This window comes from Oryctolagus cuniculus, chromosome 9 (assembly GCF_051225735.1).
Source record: "Oryctolagus cuniculus isolate XC-2025 breed Fujian yellow rabbit chromosome 9, ASM5122573v1, whole genome shotgun sequence".
Classification (NCBI taxonomy): Eukaryota; Metazoa; Chordata; class Mammalia; order Lagomorpha; family Leporidae; genus Oryctolagus; species Oryctolagus cuniculus.
The window spans coordinates 101,264,110-101,289,895 of record NC_142875.1 but is presented as its reverse complement, the minus strand read 5'-3'; the positions used below and the strand labels follow the sequence as shown (position 1 = coordinate 101,289,895).

Genomic DNA, 25,786 nt, shown 5'->3' with positions numbered 1-25,786 from the left:
AACCTTTATAAACAATCGGTATCAATGAATTGGCTCAGATGACTCTGTATTATGGTATTTTCCCTAAGATATCTTAAATTTCAGTTAAGTAAATGAATTACTTATTTAATGTAAGTAATTTTGAAACAGGCATAATACAACACAACACATTATCTCCAGGCAGGAGAAGCAGCAAGTTATACTGGTCTAGGCTAAGCATTAATATGAGGGTAGAGTTTTGTTCATCATACAGTGATTCATAGGCTATGATCATTTTCTCATTATAGAAGGATTCATTAGTGTGTTGAACTTCTATTTGGGAATATTTTTTTCAGGTAAAGTGAATATCACCGTAGTTGCTGAGTCTAAACAAAGTAGTGCTTGTCCTAGTGAAGCAACTGAGCAGCAAAATTTAAACTGGAAAGATACCGTGGTCAAGAGCTTATTGGTAGAGGTAGGTACATGAAAATCATCCATTTTCTCCTGGCAAGAGATAGACAGTATCAAAGAAGTTAGATATTAAAAGACACTCCTCTTGAAGAGGCTTAATTGAGCACAGTAACTTCTGACTTAAATCATGCATTTTAAATGAATCAAAACAGCATACAATTCATTAACTAGTTCCTCATCCAGACAGCATAACTTACTTAAAAGAAGCTTGATGATTTTTTGTTTGTTCATATTTCCTGTGCACCTCTTCTTTTTCCTTCTCTCTTTAAAAGCTGATTCTCAATTTCAAGAGACAAATCTGCGTGTCTTACAGTCCTGTGCAGTTTCTGTTATCATCAGCAGGGTCAGGGCTTGTCAGAGGACCATTCCTGCCTCACCTCTTGGCACACCCTAGTCTACAAAGCACTTTTATTGGTCTCTGGAAGATGCAGGACAGGATCAGAGAAGCTGAAAGTGTCTCATAATGACATCGAAGTTACCCTGGCCAAGCCTATGGGAGTACAGAGCCTAAAATGTGTGTGGTAATGTACAGTGACTTCCAGATATGAGCAGAAGGGATCTTCTCTCAGGGACGAGCACGTACCAACCATTCATGTGTGAGCTGAGGCTTGATCTCTTCTTTCATGTAAAGGTGACTCAGACTCATTATTTTATGCTTTTTTCATTTGCTCATTGACAGCCTGAAGGTATTGAAAAAGAAATGACCCAGAGCTTTCTTATCTGTACAGAAGGTAAGAGGATCTTTCCGGTGGTCAAATTAATCCTATAGAAAATTTACCAACAGGGTCAGTTTATTTCCTCTTCTTCCACCTTAGTCCACTGGCCACCTGGTTTCATGTTGAATTTCTCATGGAGGATTACTTTAATTCATGTCTCATCCTCATTACGTGAGGGTACTTTAAGATATTCGTGGAAAAATTAAAGTTTATTTAGCTGCAAAAATGTTTAAATTGTGCATTTTCTCATAATATACAGTAGTCATGAACCTTTGAAGACCTCCTTTGTAATTTTAGCAAGATATATTTATATACTTATATAATATTAGTCTGCCACAAGCTACTCTTCCGTATTGTATATTCTTTGTTCTCCTTATTGTATTATTGTCACACAACGATTGACAATGGGAAATCAGAACTAAATCCAACCAGCATGTAATATAATCTCTGATTTTGTATTCCTAGAATAAAAGAATCCATAGATATATCACAGTCCCTCAATCACCTGCTTTACGGCCATCTGGAAAATTATTTTGCCTGGTTGATGATGAGATAATTTTAATGCCTAATCAAAGTTGTTTAGCTTTATCTTTTGTGTGTGTTATTCTAGAAGTCAGTAGATTTTATGTTTTTTTTTTCATACATAAATAATTTAGATACTAAACAAAAGAAAATGGGACCACTGTCTAATACACAGAATTATATACTCTTTTTTGGAACATATGTTATTCTAAATTGCCTCAAATACTTAATTTCATCTTGTCTAATAACAAGGTATAGAATAAAAATAATGGAATATGTTTCCTAATGTATTTGTCCTCCAAAGTTGTTGCTATTGTGTATATGATAAAGTCATCACAACATTTCTTTTTACCAATATTTTCTTTCTAGGTACCAAAGCCTCCAAACAGGTTGTTTTGGATTTGCCGAACAATGCAGTTGAAGGATCAGCCAGAGCCTTTTTTACTATTGTGGGTAAGTTGATTAAATCTTGTGTTTCACAATGACTTGAAAACCATGGTTGAGATGGTCTAACAAAAATCCTTAAAATGCCAGGATGGAGGGATTTTCTTGAGCTATCAATTGGATGGAATTATTGTTCAGATCATTCCTTAACCTTATTTCTGTATGGGATCCTAGGCGATCATAGTATTATTACCACACCCGTGTTCCTAGGAAACACCAGTTTTGGTAGCTGATTGATAACTGTTTTTCAGAAAATAAAGGGTTGTACTATAACCTGTTAATTTGAAACGTTGAATTCTGCCCTTGGAGAAGCAGAATACACTTCCTGTTGAAGACTCTGGGAACTTCCTCCATAAGAGGGGAAGTGTGTCTTACTAAATGCAGCCTTTGTCTATCGCTCACATGAACACCTTTTGGGAAGGAATGGATGGCAGTTTATAATTCATAGGAAAAGTTTCTCCTAAAACAAATAAGAAAGTAAAGAAACAAACACAATTTCCCAATTTCTCCTTCTCTGAATGTTTTTATTACTACACTCTCATGATTGCCTCTGAAATGTTTCCTGTTCTCGCTGTGCTTCTGATCTGTGATTATTGCTGAGAAGGCCGCTGTAAGCAATGTGACTTTCTACTCTCTCTCTTGTAGGGGACGTTCTAGGAGTTGCAACGCAGAATCTGGAGAGTCTTCTCCAAATGCCCTATGGATGTGGAGGACAGAACATTGCTCTTCTGGCTTCTGACACCCATGTCCTTGACTATCTGAAATCCACTGGACAACTCACAGAGGAAGTTAAATCTAAGGCTTTATTTCTCTTATCTAATGGTGAGAACATTTAAGTACGTTCTTCCCTCGATAGGTAACATCAATTGTTACTAAAACCAAGATGTCACAAAGCTGTCATTATAAGGTAGGCTTGAGGTGAGGGGAGTAGACCTGAACTGAGATACTCTTGAGTCCTAACCATGTGTTCTTTTTTGATTTCAAACTTTGTGTGGTCGTTTAGCTCCAAAATTTAGAACTGCAACATTTCAAATTATGATCTCAGTTACTTTTTTAATACCTCGTATTTTGCTAAGCTATCTTGTTTTCTTTATTTTTTTAATCTTTTTTTTTTAAGATTTATTCTCTTTTCAGTCTCAACAATTAGTTGTGATCTTGGATTTCTGTAACTGTTTTCTTGGTGGTGTTTCTTTTTTTTTTTTTTTTTAAAGATATATTTATTTATTTGAAAGGCAGAATGAGAGAGAGAGAAAGAGAGATCTCCCAGCCTTTGGTTCACTCCCCAGCTGGCTGCAATGGCTGGAGCTGTGCCAATCCAAAGTCAGGAGCCAGGAGCTTCTTCTGGGTCTCCCATATGGGTGCAGGGGCCCAAAGACTTGGACCATCTTCAACTGCTTTTCCAGGCCATAGCAGAGAGCTGGATCTGAAGTGGAGCAGCTGGGAATCGAACCAGCACCCATATGAGAGGCTGGTGTTGCAGGCCAGGGCGTCAACTTGCTGTGCCACAGTGCTGGCCCCTGATATTCTTAATAGTAGCTGGCTTCTGGCTTTGGCTCAGCCCAGCCCTGGCTATTGTGGTCATCTGGAAAGTGTACCAGCTGAGAGAAGTCTCTCTCTCTCTCTCTCTCTCCTCCCTCCCCGTAACTGCTTTTTAAATAAATAAATAAATCTTTAAAAGAAGAAAAAAAGTCATAAAACCTTGTGAAATGTGATGTTAAGGAGAAGCCTAGGTACATAATGTTAGTGGATTTTCTACTTATTTATTTAACTATCTATCTAAAAGGCAGAGTGACAGAGAAGGCAAAACAGAGTGAGCTCTTCCATCTTTTGGTTACTCTGTAAATGGCCACAACAGTCAGGTCTGGGCCAGGCTGAAGCCAGGAGTCTGGAACTCCATCCAGGATTTCCCACGTGGATGGCAGGAGCCTAGTACTTGGGCCATCCCCCACTGTCTTTCCAAGTGCATTAGCAGGAAGCTGGATTAGAAGCAGAGCAGCCAGGACCTGAATGGACTCAGAAATGTGGAAATGCTGGTGTTGTAAGCTGAAGTTTATGTTGCTATACCACAATGCTGACTCCAAAGTTTTTAGATTTTCTTTTCAGAAAGGTAGCACAGAATGAAGTAAGACAACCTTAAGGGAATGGTTTTAACAGATAGTAATTTTAGTAGGCTCTGATATCCCCTGAAATGCCCTGGGCTTTTCTTTTGTATATTTCTTCATCACTATCATTTCTCTCCTTGGATTACAGAATGTAAATCTAACCCGAATTTAGAATATGAATGAATGGCAACTCTTTCTGCTGTTTGTCTTAATGGTAAGTCAGTCATTGAGCTAGGCATATTCTTATGTATTATCGGTCATCAAAACTCCATAGGAGGGGCCAGTGCCATGGCTCACTTGGCTAATCCTCTGCCTGCGGCTCCAGCATCCCATATGGGCGCTGGGTTCTAGTCCCAGCTGCTCCTCTTCCAGTCCAGGTCTCTGCTGTGGCCCGGGAAGGCAGTGGAGCATGGCCCAGGTGATTGGGTGCCTGCACCTGCATGGGAGAGCAGGAGGAAGCACCTGGCTCCTGGCTTCGGATTAGCGCAGCACGCTGGCCGTAGTGGCCATTTGGGGGGTGAACCAATGGAAAGGAAGACCTTTCTCTCTGTCTCTGTCTCTCTCACTGTCTAACTCTGCCTGTCAAATAAGTTTAAAAAAAAAAAAAAACTCCATAGGGTTGAGTTATTTTTTCTCTCCTTTGTGAACAGAAAATTAAAGCGGAAATGATTATCCCAGTAATCTTCACCACAGCATTCTTTTTGTTCTTTCTTAGGTTAAAAATTAATTCTCTGTAACATTGTATTTTAGGTTATCAAAAGCAATTGTCTTTCAAAAATTCTGATGGTTCATATAATATGTTTTGGCAGAGGAATCAGAAAGGAAGCTTATGGTAAGAAATAAAACTTTGTCTTAATTCAGGAGTTTAAAAAGGGATGAGATGGGATTTAGTTCATTGGGAATTTGCAAGTAAAGTGAGTTTCAAAGTGAATTTACAGGAGAATCAGCAAAAAAACTAAAAAATTGGATTAATTCTAATGCAACAATATGCTTGCTATCTCACAATTTGTTTAGCTGTCTGATCATTTGACAGTGGTGCCCTAAACTTTCACAGTGTTAACTTCGTGGAAACTGACATATCTTACTCTACACTTCTCAGAGTTCCATGTTGATACAGGAAAGCAAAACCAGAAAGTCCCAAAACATTTAATCACATCAATTCTATCTCCATGTATGTGCAATCTAACAGACTATCATTGTACAGCAAGACCAATGGGTGTAAATGGACTGAAAATTATCTACTTTCATTTTCTTTTATTATTATTTGTATTATTTTACTGACCTAAAGGAAAGAGTCACTATTGGTAAAGACGGGTCACAGTGAACATTAGACGTGATGGTTGCATCCATTACCCAAAGGAAACAATGGTGATGAAGTTGCAGAGTAGCTGATGTCATTATTTTGTGTAAGATTTACTTTGATTGTATCTAAGATTCACTTTGATTGACTTGTATTGTAGGCTTAGTGCCCTTACTTTTACAACATTGGAGAGGATGAAGGAATATGTATTCATTGATGAAAATGTTCAAAAACAGACCTTAATCTGGCTTTCAAGCAAACAGAAGACAAATGGTTGCTTTAAAAGTGATGGCAAACTTTTCAACAATGTCTGGGAGGTAACTGCATTTTCACTTCTGGCCTAGCTCATCTGGAACATGGGATTTTGCTTGCGAATATTATGTCTTTGCATTCTGTATTGGTCATAGAAATCAGTAGATAGCCTTCCTCATAAATCTTTTGTTTGCTTTAATCAGTATTTTTTAAAGGAATTTATTAATACATTAGATTCTCAGAATCACAGCAAATGCAAGATAATCACCACACCATACTTTGCATGTAAATGTGTTATTAATACAACTTAATCAGTCCTTAGCTCTTCCCTAGAGTTAGTTATCTTCAGTAAATAAACTGGAAAAAGGAGAGAGGGGCCTTAAGTGACTGAGGAATGTAGATTCATTACAGTTGGTGAGTGGTGAGAAAGTTCCAAGAAGTGTATCTAGCAATTTACATTGTTTCAGTGAAACAGGCTCTTCCAAAACCTTCTCCAGGAAAGGCATAAGATTTCCCTAAGTCAAAGCAACACATGGAGGGGATCAGTCCTGGCACTAATAGCCCCTTCCTCCTGTACACACTTAAAAATCCTAGGTGGTCTTCCATCTTCAGAGGTCACCATTCACCTCCATCACATCCTGTGTGCCCATTGTCTCCCTAACCGTTGTGATTCCCTTTGGATGCTCCAGGTCCCCTGGCAGGGTATGTTACAGGCCCTGAGACCCCTGAAATGCCCTGGGCATGTCTTATGTATCTTTGGGTTCTTTGTAAATCTAACCCAGTTCAGAATAGGGATGAATGGCAACTCCTTGTGGTGTTCACTTTGAATGTGGATTGCTTTCAAATCACTTGTATGTAGTGAGGGCACAGGCCGTCTTTAAGTTATTCCAAGTCCAGTCCTCTTCATGGAAAGGCCCTGAAGGAGAAGACCTATTGTTCTGACGATTACAAAATCCAAGGTTTTTTCATGTTCCCTTCTCAAGCATCTTTTCCACATCTTAGTTCAATTGGGAATTTGAATTTGAACTTTGTTAGATTCATTATGGATCATTGTTCCAGTTTGTTTGATCTTACTCAGCCTTCTCTGTAATGTGTTTGTGTGTGGAGTCCGAAGGTAGAAGGGAAAAATAAAAACTTAGGCTGCAGAGGAATAGTGAGCCTCTTGCTTTAATGTAAGTGTGTATTCCTTTCTCTGAAGAAGAGTTGCCATTTGCTCAACTGAATAAAATGAGAGGTTTGTACTAGATCAGTGGATCTCAAATGTCAATCTGAATGCTTTTTGCATTAGAATCACTAGAGTATCCAGTAAAATCCATTTCCCTGTCCTGGTTCTAAATTTTTGAAGAGGACCTCTTGTGTGGAAAATGATTTACTTAGTGTTTAAGCTCCCCAATACATTGCTATGCAGTCACTTTGCAGGTTATTTGACTTATCAATGTCTCTCTAATTTTATATTATGGGAATCTATGAGGTCTGACTACTGTAATCTCTTGAGTACTTTCCCAGGGATTTTCAAGAAGTTGAGAGCAGAGAGACAGAAAGAGCTCCACCTGCTAGTGCACTTCTCAAACACCTGCAATGTCCAGGACTGGGCAGGGCTGAGGTGTAGAAATAGGCACTTAATCCAGTTCTCTCACATAGATGGCAGCAGCCCAAGTACTCGAGTCATCACCTCTGCCTTCCCGGGTCTGCACTAGCAGGAAGCTGGAGCTTGGTATCAAACTCGGGCACTTGGGTACAGGACGTGGGCATCTTACCTGATGCCTCCTTGGCAACATTTTTGGACCATTTCCTCAGAAATTCTTTGTTTGCTTTATTGAAATAATGCCATATAGAATTGAACAAAGTCATAAGAATTTCTTGGAATGTATTCTTAACACTAGGTCTTGGAATGTGTTAACACATCATTTTGTATGTCATTACCTATACTTGAAATTAATTATGTTTTATTTAATAATCACGTTAGACCTTAATGGATTCTTGTTCAGATAGCATGGCTATTAACCATCTGATTTAAAAATTGTGCATGTTCAGGTATTTTTGTGAGCGATGATATTTTTTTCTAGTATCTTTCCCTTCACTTCAGAAGAGTAGCTGGTGCTTTGTGCTCTGTTATCCTATATGACTCATTGTTCCTCTGATTTTAGGGTGGTGACAAAGACGACATTTTCCTTACTGCCTATATCGTTGGAGCCTTCCTGGAAGCTGGCCTTAATTTCACTGTATGGATTCCCTTCATTTTCTAGTTTCATTTGGCTGAATGTCCACTAAATCAACTATATACTTAGAGTGATTTGAAATTCTTAGGATGAGGTATCAAGAGAACCTTCACTTAACCCATTACCACCCCCTCAATTGATGCCATCAAATTTTTTTGACTATAGATATCTTTGATGAATGCACTTGGGTTTTTTCTCTAGGGAGAACGCACATCTGCAACATTCAGGGGTTTTCCCTATAATTTCAACTGCTTATGTATTTCCTGAAGTTAGTTATGAATTTTACATTAAGAACCCCAGCTCTAAGTCATAACCTAAGCATTCAGTGAGTAAATATTTTCTTTCTTTCTCTTATGTATTTCAAAGGGAAAGAGAGAGAGAGAGAGAGAGAGAGAGAAATATCTTCCATCTGTTGGTTCACTTCCCAAATGGCTGCAACAGCAAGGGCTGGGCCAGATTGAAGCCAGGAGCCAGGAGCTTCTTTCAAGTCTCCCACATGGGTGTAGGTGCCTAAGCACTTGGGCCATCTTCCACCGCTTTCCCAGGCACATTAATAGGGACCTGGATTGGAAGTGCAGCCATCTGGGTCTTGATCCAGAGCCCATACGGGACGCTGGCATTGCAGGCAGTGGCTTTTACTTGCCACACCACGATGCTGGCACCAATATTTTCAATTCAAGTATGGTTCATCTTGGTTACTTCCCATTCCATAGTTTCTTAAAAACCTATTCCTAAACTAAGATGCTAGGAGTTTTCAGAGTTATTTGCTTATATTGAAAATCATCTTCAGATAAATAAACCTTTATTTAGTCATTAAAGTGTCAGGTCTAAAAATAAATTCACATACTATATCACGTGGAATTAGTATTATGACAAAAATATTACTGATCATTTATAAAACTTATTTTCTTACTAGTTAAATTTTATTTCCTACCTACTAATGATGGCATTAAATTTAATTTTAATGACATTTTAAAAGTATAGTACATATAAGTATGCATAATATGAATAGATTTTTATGTAAAATATACTTCAAGGATATCATACACATTATACATAATGATTAGCTTATTCAAAAACTAACAACACACTCAGGTATCATTTTAAAATATATTCCTTTTCCTGACTAGTTTCCTGCTTTACGAAATGGGATTTTTTGTCTAGAGGAGGCACTGGAAGGTGGTGTCACTGATGGCTACAATCATGCAATCTTAGCTTACACTTTTGCATTAGCTGGAAAAGAGGAGCAAGTGGAATCCTTATTGAATACCCTGGATCAGTCTGCTACAAAAATAAGTAAGCATAATTATTATTCATTTTTGCTAATACAGATTATCTTGAAAACAAACTGCTGAGACTTAGTAAGAAATCATACAGGGACACGTTCTCTGTCCCCTCGCGTGCGTATGTGGCCTTTATCTTTTATGCTCACGTAGTTTAGATTCCCCTTTTTCTCCTTTCTGCCAGTGTCATCTCAAGTAAGTGGAGTAAAGGAAAGCAGTCATGGAGACCACATCACAGACAAAAACACCTGCTTGTGAAACTCACTTGCATACCACTTTTGCCATTAGGAAGTCATTCCTGAGACTGTGCTAGTTTGCTAGTGACTTGAACAACAAAGATTTACTTTCTCACAGCTCTGGAGGCTGGATGTTAGCAAGTGTGGCTTCTTTGGATGCATATGGCCTTCTCCTTCTGTCTTCACATGGTTTTTCTTTTGTGAGTTTGAATCCTTAGTGTCCCTTTGTGTGTGTCCAAGTTTCCTCCTCTTATAAGGACACCAGTCAGATTGGATTTGGCTCCACCCTAGCGGGCTCATTTGACTTAATCATCGCTGCAGACAGTCACATGCTGAGGCACAAGGCATAGGGCTTCAATATGGGACTTAATTCAACCCATCACAGCAGCCTTGAATGGAATCTGTATCCTTCTTATGTTAACTTGATAAGGACTTTTTATAGAGACTACTTGAAAATGTTTCCTTTCTCTCAGATAGTGTGATACACTGGGGAAGAGAAAAGAAATATATGACAGAAGAATCCCCATCCTCTACACCTCATGCTGTTTCATCTGAGACTTGGAAAACTTGCTATGTGCTGTTGGCTGTCATTTCCAGGAAGATCCGTGACCTCACCTATGCTAGTAAGATTGTGCAGTGGCTTGCCCAACAGATGAACTCCCACGGAGGCTTCTCTTCCACCCAGGTGACTGATGTCTGTCTGTCTCTTGATCTCTCTTTTTTTCTCCATCTCTCTATCTCTTAAATAAAACAAACAGCTATTTATTCCACAGTTATTGTGTTAGGCATTCTACTATGAAGCCTTGATATATGTATGAATGAAGAAATTTATGCCCAATTTATATTTCCACTTACACAGTAAATATAAACATAAATGTATGATAATTTTTTTTTTACAGGCAGAGTGGACAGTGAGAGAGAGAGAGAGGCAGAGAGAAACGTCTTCCTTGGCCATTGGTTCACCCTCCAATGGCCGCCGCGGCCGTTGCGCTGCGGCCGGTGCACCGCGCTGATCTGAAGGCAGGAGCCAGGTGCTTCTCCTGGTCTCCCATGCGGGTGCAGGGCCCAAGCACTTGGGCCATCCTCCACTGCACTCCTGGGCCACAGCAGAGAGCTGGCCTGGAAGAGGGGCAACCGGGACAGAATCCGGAGCCCCGACTGGGACTAGAACCTGGTGTGCCGGCGCCACTAGGTGGAGGATTAGCCTAGTGAGCCGCGGCGCTGGCCGATAAATTTTTATCATTAGCACCAGATGAAATATTAGATAGCTGGGGACTGGTATTGTGGCATAACAGGTTGAGCTGCTGGCTGTGATGCACTGGTTTGTGTCCCAGCTGCTCTACTTCCCATCTGGCCTGGGAAAAGCAGCAGAAGATGGCTCATGTGTTTGGGCTGCTGCCACCGATGGGGGAGACACAGATAAGGCTCCTAGCTTTGGCCTGGCCCAGCCCTGGCCATCATGGCCAAATGGGGAGTGACTCAGTGGATGATCTTCCATCAGTGAATGGTAGATTTTTCTGTCTCTCCCTCTGTATGTAACTCTGACTTTCAAATAAATAAATAAATAAATAAATAAATATTTTTAAAAGGAAATATTAGGTAGCTGATAAAACTTTGGTCAAATGATATATCAAGCAAGAGTAAAGACTTCCCTCTAGTTCTGTGGTCTACACACTGAGAAAAACAAATGAAAGGAACATATAAAGGAGAAATGAATAACCATAAAGGCAATGATGTATGTCTTTCTGAAATAGGAAAGAAATTGAAAACGTAAGGAAATGTAGTTTCATTTTCTCAAGGAAAGTGTTAATTTCCCTGCTATTTATGTCTTAATTTCTGAGTAAAATCATATGTCAGTGAATCTCCAGAGATCTTTTCCAGATTCTGTCTTGCTTTCTCTAAAGATGAACAGCTATAAGAGGCACTATGAGGTCACCAACTTACATAACACCTTAACTTTTTTTTTTAAGATTTATTTTATTTATTTGAAAGACAAAGTTACAGAGAGAGGGTGAGACAGAGAGAGAGGTCTTCCATCCATTGTTTCACTCCCCAGATGGCCACAATGGTCGGAGCTGAGCCAATCTGAAGTTAGGAGCCAGGAGCTTCTTCTGGGTCTTCCATGTGGGTGCAGGGGTCCAAGGACTTGGGCCATCTTCTACTGCTTTTTCAGGCCATAGCAGAGGGCTGGGTTGGAAGTGGAGCAGCCAGGACTCAAACTGATACCCATATGGGATGCTGGCACTGTAGGCTGTGGCTTTAACCCTCTGTGCCACAGCGCTGGCCCCAACACCTTAATTTTTAACAAAAAAAATTATAGTATTTTCAGTAGAAGAGATCATATTTTCAAATCCATTCAGAAAATTAAAATCAAATTAAGATTTCTTGAAAAAATTGACAACAACTTGTACAAGCAAATATATTTTTCTATTCTTCAAGAGATTGACTCTCTGTGTTTTGTTGACCTGTTTTAGGAAAATTTCTATGAATACATTTAATGTTCAAGGTCAAATGATGACCAATATGGCATCATAACAGAGCCTGGATCATTGATTGTACCGTTCTGTGCAGGACACTGTGGTCTGCCTTCTTGCCATAACCCGCTACATGAAGTTAACATTCTCTAATCATCAAAACACTGTCACCTTCAGCAGCAGTGAATCCAGTGAGATTTTCCAGGTCAACAGTGAGAACCGCTTACTAGTACAACATTCACAACTACCAAGAGCACATGGGCGATACACAGTGGACGTGGAAGGACATGGTTGCGTATTTATCCAGGTAATAGTGATCTACCTAGAGGGAGAGGAATATTTGTCGGTAAAAAGACCAGGCTCTCTGTCTAGTTGTATATAAAGTGTTATTTGCCATTCTGTGTGTTTCTATGATTATCTCTACTTTTCCTCTCACTTGTTTTCTCTCTTCAGTATAGCCAGCTAACAGAAGCTTCTTGAGGAATATTGCTGTTAGTTTTCTATGTTCATTAAGTTATGTTCTTGAAGATTCTGAGTCTCCTGAAAACTAAACTATTTAGCTTTATTTCCTTATGATAAACATGTAGAATGCGTTAGTAATGGAAGTAGAGAACTAATAGGTTCCTCAGTTTTTACTACACGTTGGATTTTCTTATGATTTGCTGTCCTTTCTAGGCCACCCTTAGGTATAACATGCTTCTACCTAAGAAGGCATCTGGATTTTTCCTTTCCTTGGAAGTCGTAAAGAATAATTCTTCAGATATTTTCCAGACTAAATTTGATCTTACAGTGACCCTCAAGTAAGTGTCAACTCACAGGGTAGAGAAGGGAAATATAAAATTATTTTAAATAGTTGTGAAATAAACTATGAATGATGGGAATTACTATGGGTTCACATGTTGATTGTGATATTTTGACAACAGTGTCACTTTCAGCTCTTTGTGTTGACATCATAACTTAGTACATCTTTTGCTAAATCAGAACTAGGATTATGCGAGTATAAGTCGCAGTCTGTGTAACTGTGGTTTTACAGACTGATCCTTCAGCAGTGCTTTAGTGTTTTTGCATGGAAGTGTCACCAATTTTGAGCAGTGAATATATCAGATTTCTTCCTCAAGACAAGCACTAACGACCTTACAGTAGAAGAACTACAGCTGTTCATTTCATAACTGTAAAGGGTGAAATTTATAATAGAAAAATACAATAATACTTTCGAATTAAAACATTATTTATAGATGCCAATGGATTTTAGCCTTAGTTAATATGTAGAGAAACATCAACTAAAATGAGTTTCGGGAGTTGTTCCTAGGATCCTAAGTGAAAATCTCTTGCACACCAGAGCTAAGAACTGGACACATTGTGGATATCTCAGTTTTATATCCCAACAGTCCCATCCAGAGACAAGAATATAACCTGGAAAGAGCTCTGGGGGACCCATCTTCTCCATAAGTCTGACAATATATTGCCTCATCAACAAAGATCTCCAAATGTTGTGCACTCTAAGGCTAACATAAGTATATGTAACATAAATCTTAAGGTTTGGTTATAATTTCTGACTTTGAGAATTCAGAAAAGTTTGAGAGCAGGAGGTGAGGAGAGTTTCAGGCCAATTATTTGCTCCAATTTATTTACTTTGTATCACTTCACTCCCTCCCCATCACTTCAGTTGTACCCATTCTCAGGTGTCTGAGGTTGTTTTTCTTTAGCCTTTACCTGCCTTCAAACATTTAGCCAGTTAGCATCTGTCTACCTGCATGTCCACTATGCGATAAGTGATCTTTCTAAATTGATTTTTTAAAAATTTCAGATATAATGGAATTCACAATAACTCCAACGTGGTCCTTGTTGATGTAAAAATGCTGTCAGGATTTACTCCAGTCATGTCATCCATTGAGGAGGTAAATAATCAGAGCTCAATCATTTAGCAAAAAGAAAGTGATGGAGTATATAGATAGAATAAGCAATTGGTACCCAAAACAAAGCCACGGAATTTTTCATTTAAATGAACTTATTTAGAGCTCACATTTATATTTTTGCTGTGACACTGGAGAGATGATGTTCTTAATTTGTAGCAATTTACAGTCATCAGTTCCCAGCATTCATACTCTATTTCTTTATCTGGGTCCTGCTTGTGCTTATGAAAACATGGCATAATGGAACATCCCATTAAACAGAACCTGGCAATTAAAAAGCGTGAGCCTTCAATTATTGAGCAGTGTTCTCATTGGTTCTATTATCTGTTCCCCATCCTCTCCAACCATGTGTTCAAAGCTTGAAAACCATGGCCAGGTGATGAACACTGAAGTCAAGAATGATCATGTTCTCTTCTACTTGGAAAATGTAAGTGCAAGAACAATTTTTTTTTCACAATTTTCTTTCATAATTCTGCGGGTAATTGAGTGCTCTTATTTTTTTATATGATAGAATTTCTAAAGCACGTTAAAGATGATCAGTGCTATATACCATCCCCATGGGCATTAAAGTTATGTCATGGACACCTTGTAGCTCAACTCTATAGTGAACAGATTTAGAAATGCCAGCTCCCATTTTCATTCATCACAGCATCCAACAGAAGTTGGCCATAGAGGGTAGTTGTATACTTCGTTCGTAGTTTGAGTGGAACTCCAGCAAAGCCTGGCATAATTTTTAAAGTTTTCAAGATTGAAATTATGTGTATTTAAGGTGTCTAGTATGATGTTGTGATACACATATACATAGTGAACTGATTGTTAGAATCAAGCTAAATAACATATCCATCTCTTCACAGCTCCCTTTTTTTTTTTGTAGTGGAAACAAAATATTTCTTAGCAAGCTTCAAGTATAGAGTATTATGAAATGTATATCTCATACTGTATATTAAACATGCAGAACAGGGGCTGGTGTTGTGGTGCAACAGGTTAGACCACCCTCTGTAATGCTGGTATCCCATAAAGGCATCAGTTTAAGTTCCAGGTGCTCCACTTCTGCGCCAGCTCTCTGCTAATGTGCCTGGGAAAGCAGTGGAAGATGGCCCAAGTCCTTGGGACTCTGCACCTGCGTGGTAGATGTGGAAGAAGCTCCTGGCTCCTGGCTTTCCCCTGGCACAGCTTCAGCCATTGGGGCCATTTGGGAGGGTGAACCAGCAGATGGATGATCTCTCTTCCTCTCTCTCTCTCTCTGCTCTCTAACTCTGACTTTCAAATAAATAAAATAAATCTTTAAAAAATGCAGAATCTATTCATCCTTCCTAACTAAAATTCTTACTCCTTGACTAAGTTTTCTCATCTTTCCCCTCCCCTGATAACTACATTCTACTATCTATGAATTCAACTTATTTTAGATTCCACTTGTAAGTGAGATCATGCAGTATAGTCCTATTTGTTTGGTTACTTTAATGTACCATAATGTCCTCGAGGTTCCTCCATGTTTCAAATAGAAGGATTTCTTTCTTTTTAAAATCTGAATAGTTTTCCATTCTAAATACATGCCATAATTCTTTATCCATTCATCTGTCAATAGACACTTAGCTTATTTCCATATCTTGGCTACTGTGAGTAACGCTCCAATGAAAATGGGAGCGTAGATATCTCTCCTAGATAAGGATATTATTGCCTTTGGATACATACTCAGAAATAAGATTGCTGTATTACATGATCACTCTATTTTTATGTTTTTGAGGAAACACCACACAGAAGCATGCATTTTATAGCCACCCTTTCTATATATGCATTTCTCTCTCTCTCTCTCTCTCTCTCTATTTATATATATATATATACACGCACACACACATATATACACCACTCACATTAATGGCTACATCCCTCTGATACTTTCAACTAAATTCCTAACACCTCAATCTAAGCAATGAAACTTTAAATCTATTTGTTTTAACATTAACCAACTCATCATTTTGCTGTCATGTGAGATAATGACATCCTAGATCTATTTCATTTGGAGTCATGCAGTTCTAGAGGTAATTTTTTCAGTGATTTTCTTTTTTCAGGCATGTTATTATATATTAATAATTTTTGTCTTTATAGGATTTTGATACAGCAAACAGTTTCACTTTTTCTGTTGAGCAAAGCAACCTTGTGTCCAACATTCAGGAAGCCCCAGTCGTGGTGTACAACTATGATGAAAAAGGTAGGCGAATCTCTTCCAGTTTGAGTTGTGTGGATTTGAAAATAAGGCAAAGAATTTGTAGCTGGAACTTCAGGTTCAAAGGTGGTTGAAGCTTTGGAGCACAGGCTGAAAGAAGCTGATGAAATGCACACACTGCTACAGCCAGGGTGTGAAAAGTATATGTCTGTGCTAGCAGAAACAGAAGGAATTTTCCAGATGCTACTGAGACGTGTGGAGCAAGAAGAAAATAAATGGAAAGTTAAGGTGACCAGATGATTGAACACTTACAGTCATCATGCACATCTCCAGAACAAGAGCCACAGCAATTAAGAGGAGAAAATAAAGATGCTGAAAATCTGAGATGAGATTAGAGCATTTGGAAATGGAATTGGAAAAGTTAGAAATTGGACAATCTACATATGTTACAGAAATCAAAGAGCTGAAGACACAGTTAAATAAACACTCACAAAACTTAGAACTGAACAAAGTGAAAAGCAGAAAGTATCTGGTGATTTGTATAAAGCTCCGTGGTCACTGGCTCTTATCTGGTCATAAACAGTTAAGTTTATAAAAGTTGTTGAAGACACTACTGTCATTGAGAACAGCGATGTTTCCCCCAGAAATGGACTCTCCTGAGACAAGGACAGTTGTAGGTCTACATCAGATTGTGACACAACTGCAGCAGTCGCTTCAGGCAGGAAATCTATAGCTCACAAACGAGAAATAGCATGAGCAGGTGTGATGGAATGAGGTTAACTCGGGTACTGTTCATTCAAGGGTAACAGAAGACATTGTATTATGTTTCTTTTTTAAAGATTTATTTATTTATTTGAAAGTCAGAGTTACACAGAGAGAGGGGACAGAGAGAGAGAGAGAGAGAGAGAGAGAGAGAGAGAGCTTCCATCCTCTGGTTCACTCCTCAATTGGCTGCAATGGCCAGAGCTGTGCCAACCTGAAGCCAGGAGCCAGGAGCTTCTTCTGGGTCTTCCATGTGGATGCAAGGGCCCAGGTACTTGGGCCATCTTCTACTGCTTTCCAGGTCATAGCAGAGAGCTGGATCGGAAGTGGAGCAGCCGGGTCTCAAACCCGTGCCCATATGGGATGCCGGCGCTTCAGGCCAGGGCATTAAGCCACTGTGCCACAGCGCCAGCCCCTTGTATTATGTTTTGTCAAGAATTATTGATCCTTTCTGCTTTGTCAGAAATACTGAATAGAGTTTTATCTTTTCTAATCCTTGTTAGACTACTGATTAAAGAGAGAGACGGGCCAGCGCCGTGGCGCAGTGCGTTAAAGCCCTGGCCTGAAGCGCCGGCATCCCATATGGGCTCCAGTTCAAGACTGGCTGCTCCACTTCCTGTCCAGCTTTCTGCTATGGCCTGGGAAAGTAGTAGAGGATGGCCCAATTCCTTGGGTTCCTGTACCCACGTGGGAGACCCGGAAGAAGCTCCTGGCTCCTGGCTTCGGATCAGCACAGCTCCGGCCATTGTGGCCATCTGGGGAGTGAACCATCGGATGGAAAACCTCTCTCTCTCTCTGCTTCTTTGTGTAAATCTTTCAAATTAATAAATCAATCTTTAAAAAAAGAGAAACAAAAATTTTTAAAAAACAATTCTGTAGACATCTTCAGAGTTGTTTTATAATGAAAATGATTTGATTAATTAGAACTTTACAATCCTGAAGATAAAATGAATGTAAGCTTTTATATTATTTTGATCAGTAGAATTATTTAGAAGATCCAAGTGGTAAAGACAATGTAAAATTTAACACTGATATTGTACACTATTTTACCAAACATTTTGGAGAATAATTGCCTCTGATTTCAACTAAAGAAAATACTTTTGTGTCGCTAGATAATCTGTTTTTGTAATGGTGTCATCAAATAAAGGGAGATTTATTGAAAACTGAAAAAAAAAAGGTAGATGAGCAACAACAATGTCTTATGGCTGTTGAACATGGTATCTCTTTCTAATATTCCCTGAGTCACTCAGTTTTCCAGAACCATCCTGTGTCTTCCAAGAGTGAAGAACAAATGGTTTTACTTAGTAAAATAGAGTTTTACTCCTGGATATGTCTTCTGACTGGGCCATTTTCCAGTCACCAGAGTTTTTCAACATAGAATCTTTTTGATATGATGTAAAAGGGCTCCCCTTGGACTTGCAATACAAACCATGCTACGTTTTCAAATCTTTTTTCAAATCTTTTTTAGTTGTCATTATTAATGCCAAGGCTTACAACTTTATACTTCCTCTACAGTTTTTGATTTAAGAAGGGAAGTGGGCAATATTATGAAATGTTAGGGGAAAATATTGGCAGATTATATTCCCAAACAATTACCAAGATGTTGTAGAGACCATCAAAGATTTCACTGAATAGTTGGTGCTGTGAGTTTCTTGTTGAATGTCAGATAATGTTTGAATTCTGTCTCTCTTATCTGCTCATTGAATGTATTTCATCAAGGGGCTTAAACTTTAATAATAAGATATTCCTGGATTTATAAACCAAAAGAGTGATTGCTTATCTTGCAAAAGTATTAAAAAGATTAGATCAACCTGGCCGGCGCTGCGGCTCACTAGGCTAATCCTCTGCCTGCGGTGCTGGCACCCCGGGTTCTAGTCCTGGTTGGGGCGCTGGATTCTGTCCCGGTTGCCCCTCTTCCAGGCCAGCTCTCTGCTGCAGCCCGGAAGGCAGTGGAGGATGGCCAAAGTGGTTGGGCCCTGAACCCACATGGGAGACCAAGAGGAAGCAACTGGCTCCTGGCTTCGGATAGCGCTCCAGCCGTAGCAGCCATTTGGGGGGTGAACCAACGGAAGGAAGATTTTTCTCTCTGTCTCTCTCTCTCACTGTCTAACTCTGCTTGTCAATAAATAAATAAATAAATAAAGACTAGATCAACCTGCCGGCGCCGCGGCTCACTAGGCTAATCCTCCGCCTAGCGGCGCCGGCACACCGGGTTCTAGTCCTGGTCAGGGCGCCGGATTCTGTCCCGGTTGCCCCTCTTCCAGGCCAGCCCTCTGCTGTGGCCAGGGAGTGCAGTGGAGGATGGCCCAGGTGCTTGGGTCCTGCACCCCATGGGAGACCAGGAAAAGCACCTGGCTCCTGGCTCCTGCCATCGGATCAGCGCGGTGCGCCGGCCGCAGCGCGCCGGCCGCGGCGGCCATTGGAGGGTGAACCAACGGCAAAGGAAGACCTTTCTCTCTGTCTCTCTCTCTCACTGTCCACTCTGCCTGTCAAAAAAAAAAAAAAAAAAAAAGACTAGATCAACCTAATATCTTTTATTATCTGGCATAGTCTGGTTATAGAAAGTTGAAGATTTAATAAGGCTGCATGTTCCTTTTTTTTCCAGATGAATATGCCCTTGATTTTTACAACATAAATAGTATTTCAGCTTCCCAGTGAGATGAAACAAATGACAAGAAAAGGTGAGAAAATTACGCATACCATAGACCTTGAAAACCTATCTGCTAAGAAAATGGAATCTTAAAGAATATGGAGTAGTGGATGAAGCAGAGAAGTATTTAGTACTTCATGAGTTCTATTTAACTGCCCATAGGATGTGAATATTTTGTTAGTTAAAAATTTTCTATTTCCTTTAAAATAGCTTTAAAAAATTCAAAGCTATAGATGTACTAATTTACCAATCTGCCATCTTTGTTTTATAAGTTGAAAAATCATTAAATGTATATGCAAGTATATTTGGACACATGCACGTGCATAGTATATGTATGAATTTGTGTATGTGTATAGATGTTTTATAATAATTTATCCACCCAAAAACATATTTTCACATTTATTTGTTGCTTAACTATGTTTTAAATCCCAGGTGGAAAACTAAACTCATTCTTCTGTGTCAAACATGGAAGAGAACCATGAACCAACTCCCATTCTGAACAAATATGCATCTGCAATGACTTCTTGTCATATTTTATCTCTTTGTTACCCCATTAAACGTTGTCATTTCACGTCTGAGTCTATGATTTTTCTTTCTTCTTCTTATCCATTCATAATTTTCATAATAACTTACTTTAGTTGTCAACTTTTAATACTTTTCAAATTTTTATAATTTTTAACATTTTGCCACATTCACTTCAAACGTAGACATTGTGTACATACACATATACATTATTTTTTCTTGAAAATAAAGAGATTAGTATCACAGAGTGAGGGATTCATGGCAATGGCCATAAAGTGGGGAAAGGAGAATGCATTGTCATTTACATGGTATGACTCAGTAAAGCAATATTTATAACCAAGTACCACCTATGACATGCACACAATTTTCATAGTCTCCAGCAAAAACAGTGAATTCAGGTTTTTACACATAATGTCAAATTGAATTGGACCCTCAAATATCCAAAGAAAGGAAGATAGAAGGGGAAAGGGAGGGAAAGAGATGAAGTGAAAGCTTAGAATGACTCCACATGAGCTCTAAGAAAAAACATAACCATGCAAGACAGCAGAATATGGACTCTTCTCGCTGAAAGACTTTCAAAGAGTAGGGGAGAAGAGTAGAAGAGTCATGAATAAGAGATGGATTTGTTGAGTTCATATACAAGGTTAAGAATGTACTCTGGGGCTGGCATTGTGGCATGGCAGGTTAAGCCACCAGCTGCAATGCCAGCATCCCAAATAGGCACTGGTTAGAGTCCTGGCTGCTCCACTTCCAACCCGGTTCCCTGCTAATGCACATAGGAAAGCAACAAAAGGTGGCCCGAGTACTTGGATTCCTGCCACCCACGTAGGACACTTGGATGAACCTCCTGGCTCCTGGCTTCAGCTTGACCCATCCCTGGCCATTGCGTCCATTTGAGCACTGAACCATTGGGCAGAAGATCTCTCTCTCTCATTCTCTCTCTCTCTCTTCTTCCTTCTTTGTGTCCCTCTCTTTCTGTAACTGCCTTTCAAAAATAAATCTTTAGAAAAATAAAAATTAAGTGTAATCCAAGGACAGTTTAATATTTAAATATTATCTATTGTTCTGAGTTTATCACTTATTACTGAAAAGTGATATTCAGTGTCTACTCTTAGTCTAATTTCCTACACCAATGACAGTACTGGGTTTATACTGAGGAAAGAGGGGCAGGAAGGAACTGGAGAAAATAGGATGGAAATGGAAAATTTCTCTATTGACTTCAACACAGGCTTCTGATTCCACAGACAAGAAAAGGCTATAGACAAATTCCCCCATCTTGTGATTAAATAATTTGGAAATGGGATCTCCTCGACTCTATCAGTATTTGACAAATTAGCAATATAAAGTACATAAATAATGATTAGACATATCTATCCTTTTTGTCTCTCTGCTATATGCTGTTTATTGTGCTTAAATTACAACAGGGAAATTCATAAATATCTTTACTAATTGGTGTATTGTATATGAACAGCTAGGGACCAGGGCTGTGGCACAGCAGTTAAGCCACCCCTTGCAACAGCAGCATCCCATGTTGGAATGGCTGGTTTGAGTCCTGGCTGCTCTGCTTCTGGTCAAGCTTCCTGCTAATACGCCTGTGAAAGTGACAAATGATGATCCAAGTGACTGGGCCCCTGCCACCCAAGTGTGAGACCTGAATGGAGTTCTAGGCTCCTGGCTTTGGCCTGGCCCTGCCTTGGCTATTGCAGCCATCTGGGGAGTAAATCAGCGGATGGAAGACAGAAGATCTTTCCTTCCATCCGCACCCCTGCCTCGTTCTCTCTCCCTCTGTCACTCTGCCTTTCAAATAAATAAATATCTTTAAAAAATTTAAAAATAGATGAACAGCTAGTTTCCATCCAATTTGGTACTACATAAGTTTATTTCACTGTATTAAGAATTTCTCCACACCACCTCAGTTCTCTTATTTTACCAAAGCATGGCATTTCAAACATGTGGGTAACACACTGGCATGCAGATTTATATAAATACCCTTGACTTTCTGGATATTCAAGGATTTCTTTTAAGGATTCCATTTCAGAAAAATGGTATTCTAGTATACTTTTAAATAAAAGTTCACAAAAAATGAAGGAGGCCGGCGCCACGGCTCACTAGGCTAATCCTCCACCTTGCGGCGCTGGCACACTGGGTTCTAGTCCCGGTCGGGGCGCCGGATTCTTTCCCGGTTGCCCCTCTTCCAGGCAGGCTCTCTGCTGTGGCCAGGGAGTGCAGTGGAGGATGGCCCAAGTCCTTGGTCCCTGCACCCCATGGGAGACCAGGACAAGCACCTGACTCCTGCCATCGGATCAGTGTGGTGCGCCGGCCGCGGCGGCCATTGGAGGGTGAACCAACGGCAAAGGAAGACCTTTCTCTCTGTCTCTCTCTCTCACTGTCCACTCTGCCTGTCAGAAAAAAAAAAAAGAAGGAAAAAATGATACATAGTGGTTCTTTGCAGTAAACCTTTTTCTTTTATTATTTCCTGAGTAATCAATTCTCATTTTATTTATGTGTTCCATAGTGAGCCTGATAACATAATAAAATCATGTCTCAAATTATAAATGAGCAAAAAAGGCATGGTGAAGTCAGTTGCTTGTTGTATCATGAAGCACAAAAAAAGTCTTAGGTTTAGTGTTCATGTTTGCACAATTTCTTGATAATGCAATGAATATGAAAGGTGATAGGCAATTGAGATGCAAATACCATCCAAAGATAAAAGGTTTCATTGAATCGTCTCCCCAGTTTTTTTTTGAACAGAGTGCCAAAGTCATTTCCGTTGTCCAAATGTTACTAGAAAATGAGGCATTATGAATAATTCCAGTTTAAGAATATTGAATTCACTGGCGCTGCGGCTCACTAGGATAATCCTCCACCTGCAGCGCCGGCACCCCGGGTTCTAGTCCCCGTCGTGGCACCAGATTCTGTCCCGATTGCTCCTCTTCCAGTCCAGCTCTCTGCTGTGGCCCAGGAAGGCAGTGGAGGATGGCCCAAGTGCTTGGGCCCTGCACCCCATGGGAGACCAGGAGGAAGCACATGGCTCCTGTCTTCGGATTGGCACAGCCCGCCAGCCATAGCGGCCATTTGGGGGGTGAACCAATGGAAGGAAGACCTTTCTCTCTGTCTCTCTCTCTCACTGTCTAACTCTGCTTGTCAAAAAAAATATTGAATTAGAAATGTCAAATTTCAATGCAGTATTTTGTCTGATGTATGTGTGATTGTGTATGTGAGATGTGTGTGTGTGTGTGTGTGTGTTTGAGAAGAGGTCTTTATAAACTAGACCACCATGCAACCATGCAATATTTCAAGGAGGACAGAGTTCTGATTTGGATGGGGCTTGTGTTATAGATGCACCACATGGCACTTTGCTGTCCCTCCCCTTCTTCCCAAACAAAAGTACTTTTTTTTTTTTTTTGACAGGCAGAGTGGACAGTGGGAGAGAGACAGAGAGAAAGGTCTTCCTTTTCCATTAGTTCACCCCACAATGGCTGCTGTGGCTGGCGCACCATGCTGATCCAAAGCCAGGAGCCAGGTGCTTCTCCTGGTCTCCCATGCAGGTGCAGGGCCCAAGCACTTGGGCCATCCTCCACTGCACTCCCAGGCCACAGCAGAGAGCTGGCCTGGAAGAGAAGCAACCGGGACAGAATCCGGCTCCCCAACCAGGACTAGAACCCAGGGTGCCAGCGCTACAGGCAGAGGATTAGCCCAGTGAGCCGCAGCGCTGGCCCAAAAGTACTTTTGACAATGGAAGTAGTCCACTCCTTCTGTCATGCTGTTGCAGTAATCATATTTTTTTTTTTTGGCATTTTGAAGTAAGTTATGCAGACATTTAACTAGTAGCTGGAACACAACACTTATCTCCCTGCTGCTGGTCTAGAAGTCTCATCTTTGTCTCCTTCTCACTGTGCCAGTTTTATTATCTTTCTGTCTAGCCCTAGCCTCTTTCCCTTTATTGTTTCTTTCTTCCACCATCACATAAAGCTTTTAACTTTTTCTCATAAAAAACACATTTTCCTTCTCATTTTTTTGATATTTAATGATCTTTAACTTCACTTTTTCCCCAAATATTGAAAGACTTCTATGATTTGAGTGCAAGCTCTCTTCTTTTCTCACTAGATGTACTAAAAATCCACTCATTTAAATATTACTCATATTTTCTTGGTTCCAAAATACATGCCTTGACATCTACATTTCAACCCCATATATACCACTGCCTGCTGGACTTCTCAGCTGAATGATTCACAGGCTCCTCAATAATATCCACCAATGGAGTGACTTATGTCAGTGTGTGATGTCATTATCCACCACATATCAATCCTAACTGCTTCCCTCTCTTATTGATCACATTATATCATAACCATTGTAATTGATGGTTGTATACCTTCTGAGTCACTCATGGATCCATTACTTTTTATGTACCAATGCCATGCCATCTTAGTTCATTCTACGAGTCTTGAGGTCCTATAGTTGCCAAACATTCTTCTAGGTATTTGAAATGTAACGTTGGTGAAAATGATAGCAATGGCTACACTTGTGCTTGCATTCTAATGGGGAAGAGAAATGAAACATGCATATAATCAATGCATATATACAGACACAGCAACAGCGTATGCAAGCTATAGGAAATCAGAAGGGGATAAGAGCTATGGAAAATACAAAATGTAAGGGTAAGCATTTAGTGCAGCATCCAATAATTGGAGCCCCATGGGAGTCTCTGCTCACACACACCTTGGGAATGCAACAGATCTAAAGTACCTGGGTCCTTACACCCAGGTGGGAAACTTGGATGGAGTTCATGGCTCCTGGTATTGGCCTGGTCCTGTCCTTGCTGTTGTGGGCATTTTGGGATTGGACCAGTGGATAGAAGATCTCTCTGTCTCTCTGCTTTTCAAATAATATGAAAATAAGTAAGTAAAATAATTGAAGGAAAATCCAAAATACACAAGTGTAGGGGGATCTGGAATGCCCTAGGAATGAAGACTAAAAGACTGAACATGAGGGTTAGGATCAATTAAGGCAGTGACATTTGAATAAAGGGCAAGAGAATTAATCCATAAATAGTTGAGGAAGGACTATTCTTTTGGAAAATATTTATTTGATAGGCAAAGAGATACAGACAGGGAGAGAGAGATCTTGCTCCCTGGTTCATTCACCCAAATGCCTGCAATAGCCAAGGCTAAGCAAGGTCAAAGCTGGGAGCCAAGAGATCAATACAAGTCTCCTACATTGGTGGCAGGGACCCTGGTACTTGAGTCATCATCACTGCCTCCCAGTGTGTGCATTTGCAGAAAGCTGAAATCAGGAGCTAAAGGCAGGTATCAAATCTAGGCACTTTGATGTGAGATGCAGACATACTAACTGGCATCTTGACCATTAGCCTAAATGTTTGCCTTGGAAATATTGTTCTTGGCAAGGGGATCAGTTAAAAAAAAAGTCCATAAGGTAGAAGTGTGACTTATATGTTAAAGAACAACAACTAAATTGGTAGAGCTGGACCAGAGAGAAGAAACAGGAGTACATAGTAATAACTAACAACACAGGAATCATGAGAAGGAACTAGGCCATATAAGGGTTCGAGGGCCATTGTTGGGACTTCAGCTCTCACACTAACAACTGGGAAACATTACAGGATTTTGGATGAGGACAGACCTGACCTGGCTGTGTTTTAGAATGGTCACCTGGCTGCTGTGTTGAGAACAGGCTGTAGGAAGGGAAAAAGAGAAGTGAGAGGACATAGTAGTAATATAGGCAGGGGAGATGGTGGTAAGAAGTGAGCTTAGTGGTTAAGATACTCGATAAGATGATCA

General features: G+C 39.9%; 1 protein-coding gene across 1 annotated transcript in view; it reads left to right on the top strand.

The window, feature by feature from the left end:
* LOC100348825 (ovostatin homolog 2) overlaps positions 1-20,032 on the top strand; it is a 53,409-nt gene extending 33,377 nt beyond the window's left edge. Inside the window, exons 21-36 of the mRNA XM_002712772.6 lie at positions 315-433; positions 1,109-1,160; positions 2,037-2,120; positions 2,757-2,933; positions 4,964-5,045; positions 5,674-5,830; positions 7,913-7,987; positions 9,115-9,280; positions 9,977-10,188; positions 12,075-12,284; positions 12,653-12,777; positions 13,785-13,875; positions 14,249-14,317; positions 15,997-16,099; positions 19,422-19,497; positions 19,899-20,032. Coding sequence (XP_002712818.3) covers positions 315-433; positions 1,109-1,160; positions 2,037-2,120; positions 2,757-2,933; positions 4,964-5,045; positions 5,674-5,830; positions 7,913-7,987; positions 9,115-9,280; positions 9,977-10,188; positions 12,075-12,284; positions 12,653-12,777; positions 13,785-13,875; positions 14,249-14,317; positions 15,997-16,099; positions 19,422-19,474 — 1,775 coding nt within the window. The 3' untranslated portion in view covers positions 19,475-19,497; positions 19,899-20,032. The remainder of the gene's footprint in view (positions 1-314; positions 434-1,108; positions 1,161-2,036; positions 2,121-2,756; positions 2,934-4,963; positions 5,046-5,673; positions 5,831-7,912; positions 7,988-9,114; positions 9,281-9,976; positions 10,189-12,074; positions 12,285-12,652; positions 12,778-13,784; positions 13,876-14,248; positions 14,318-15,996; positions 16,100-19,421; positions 19,498-19,898) is intronic.
* The last annotated feature ends 5,754 nt before the right edge of the window (positions 20,033-25,786 follow it).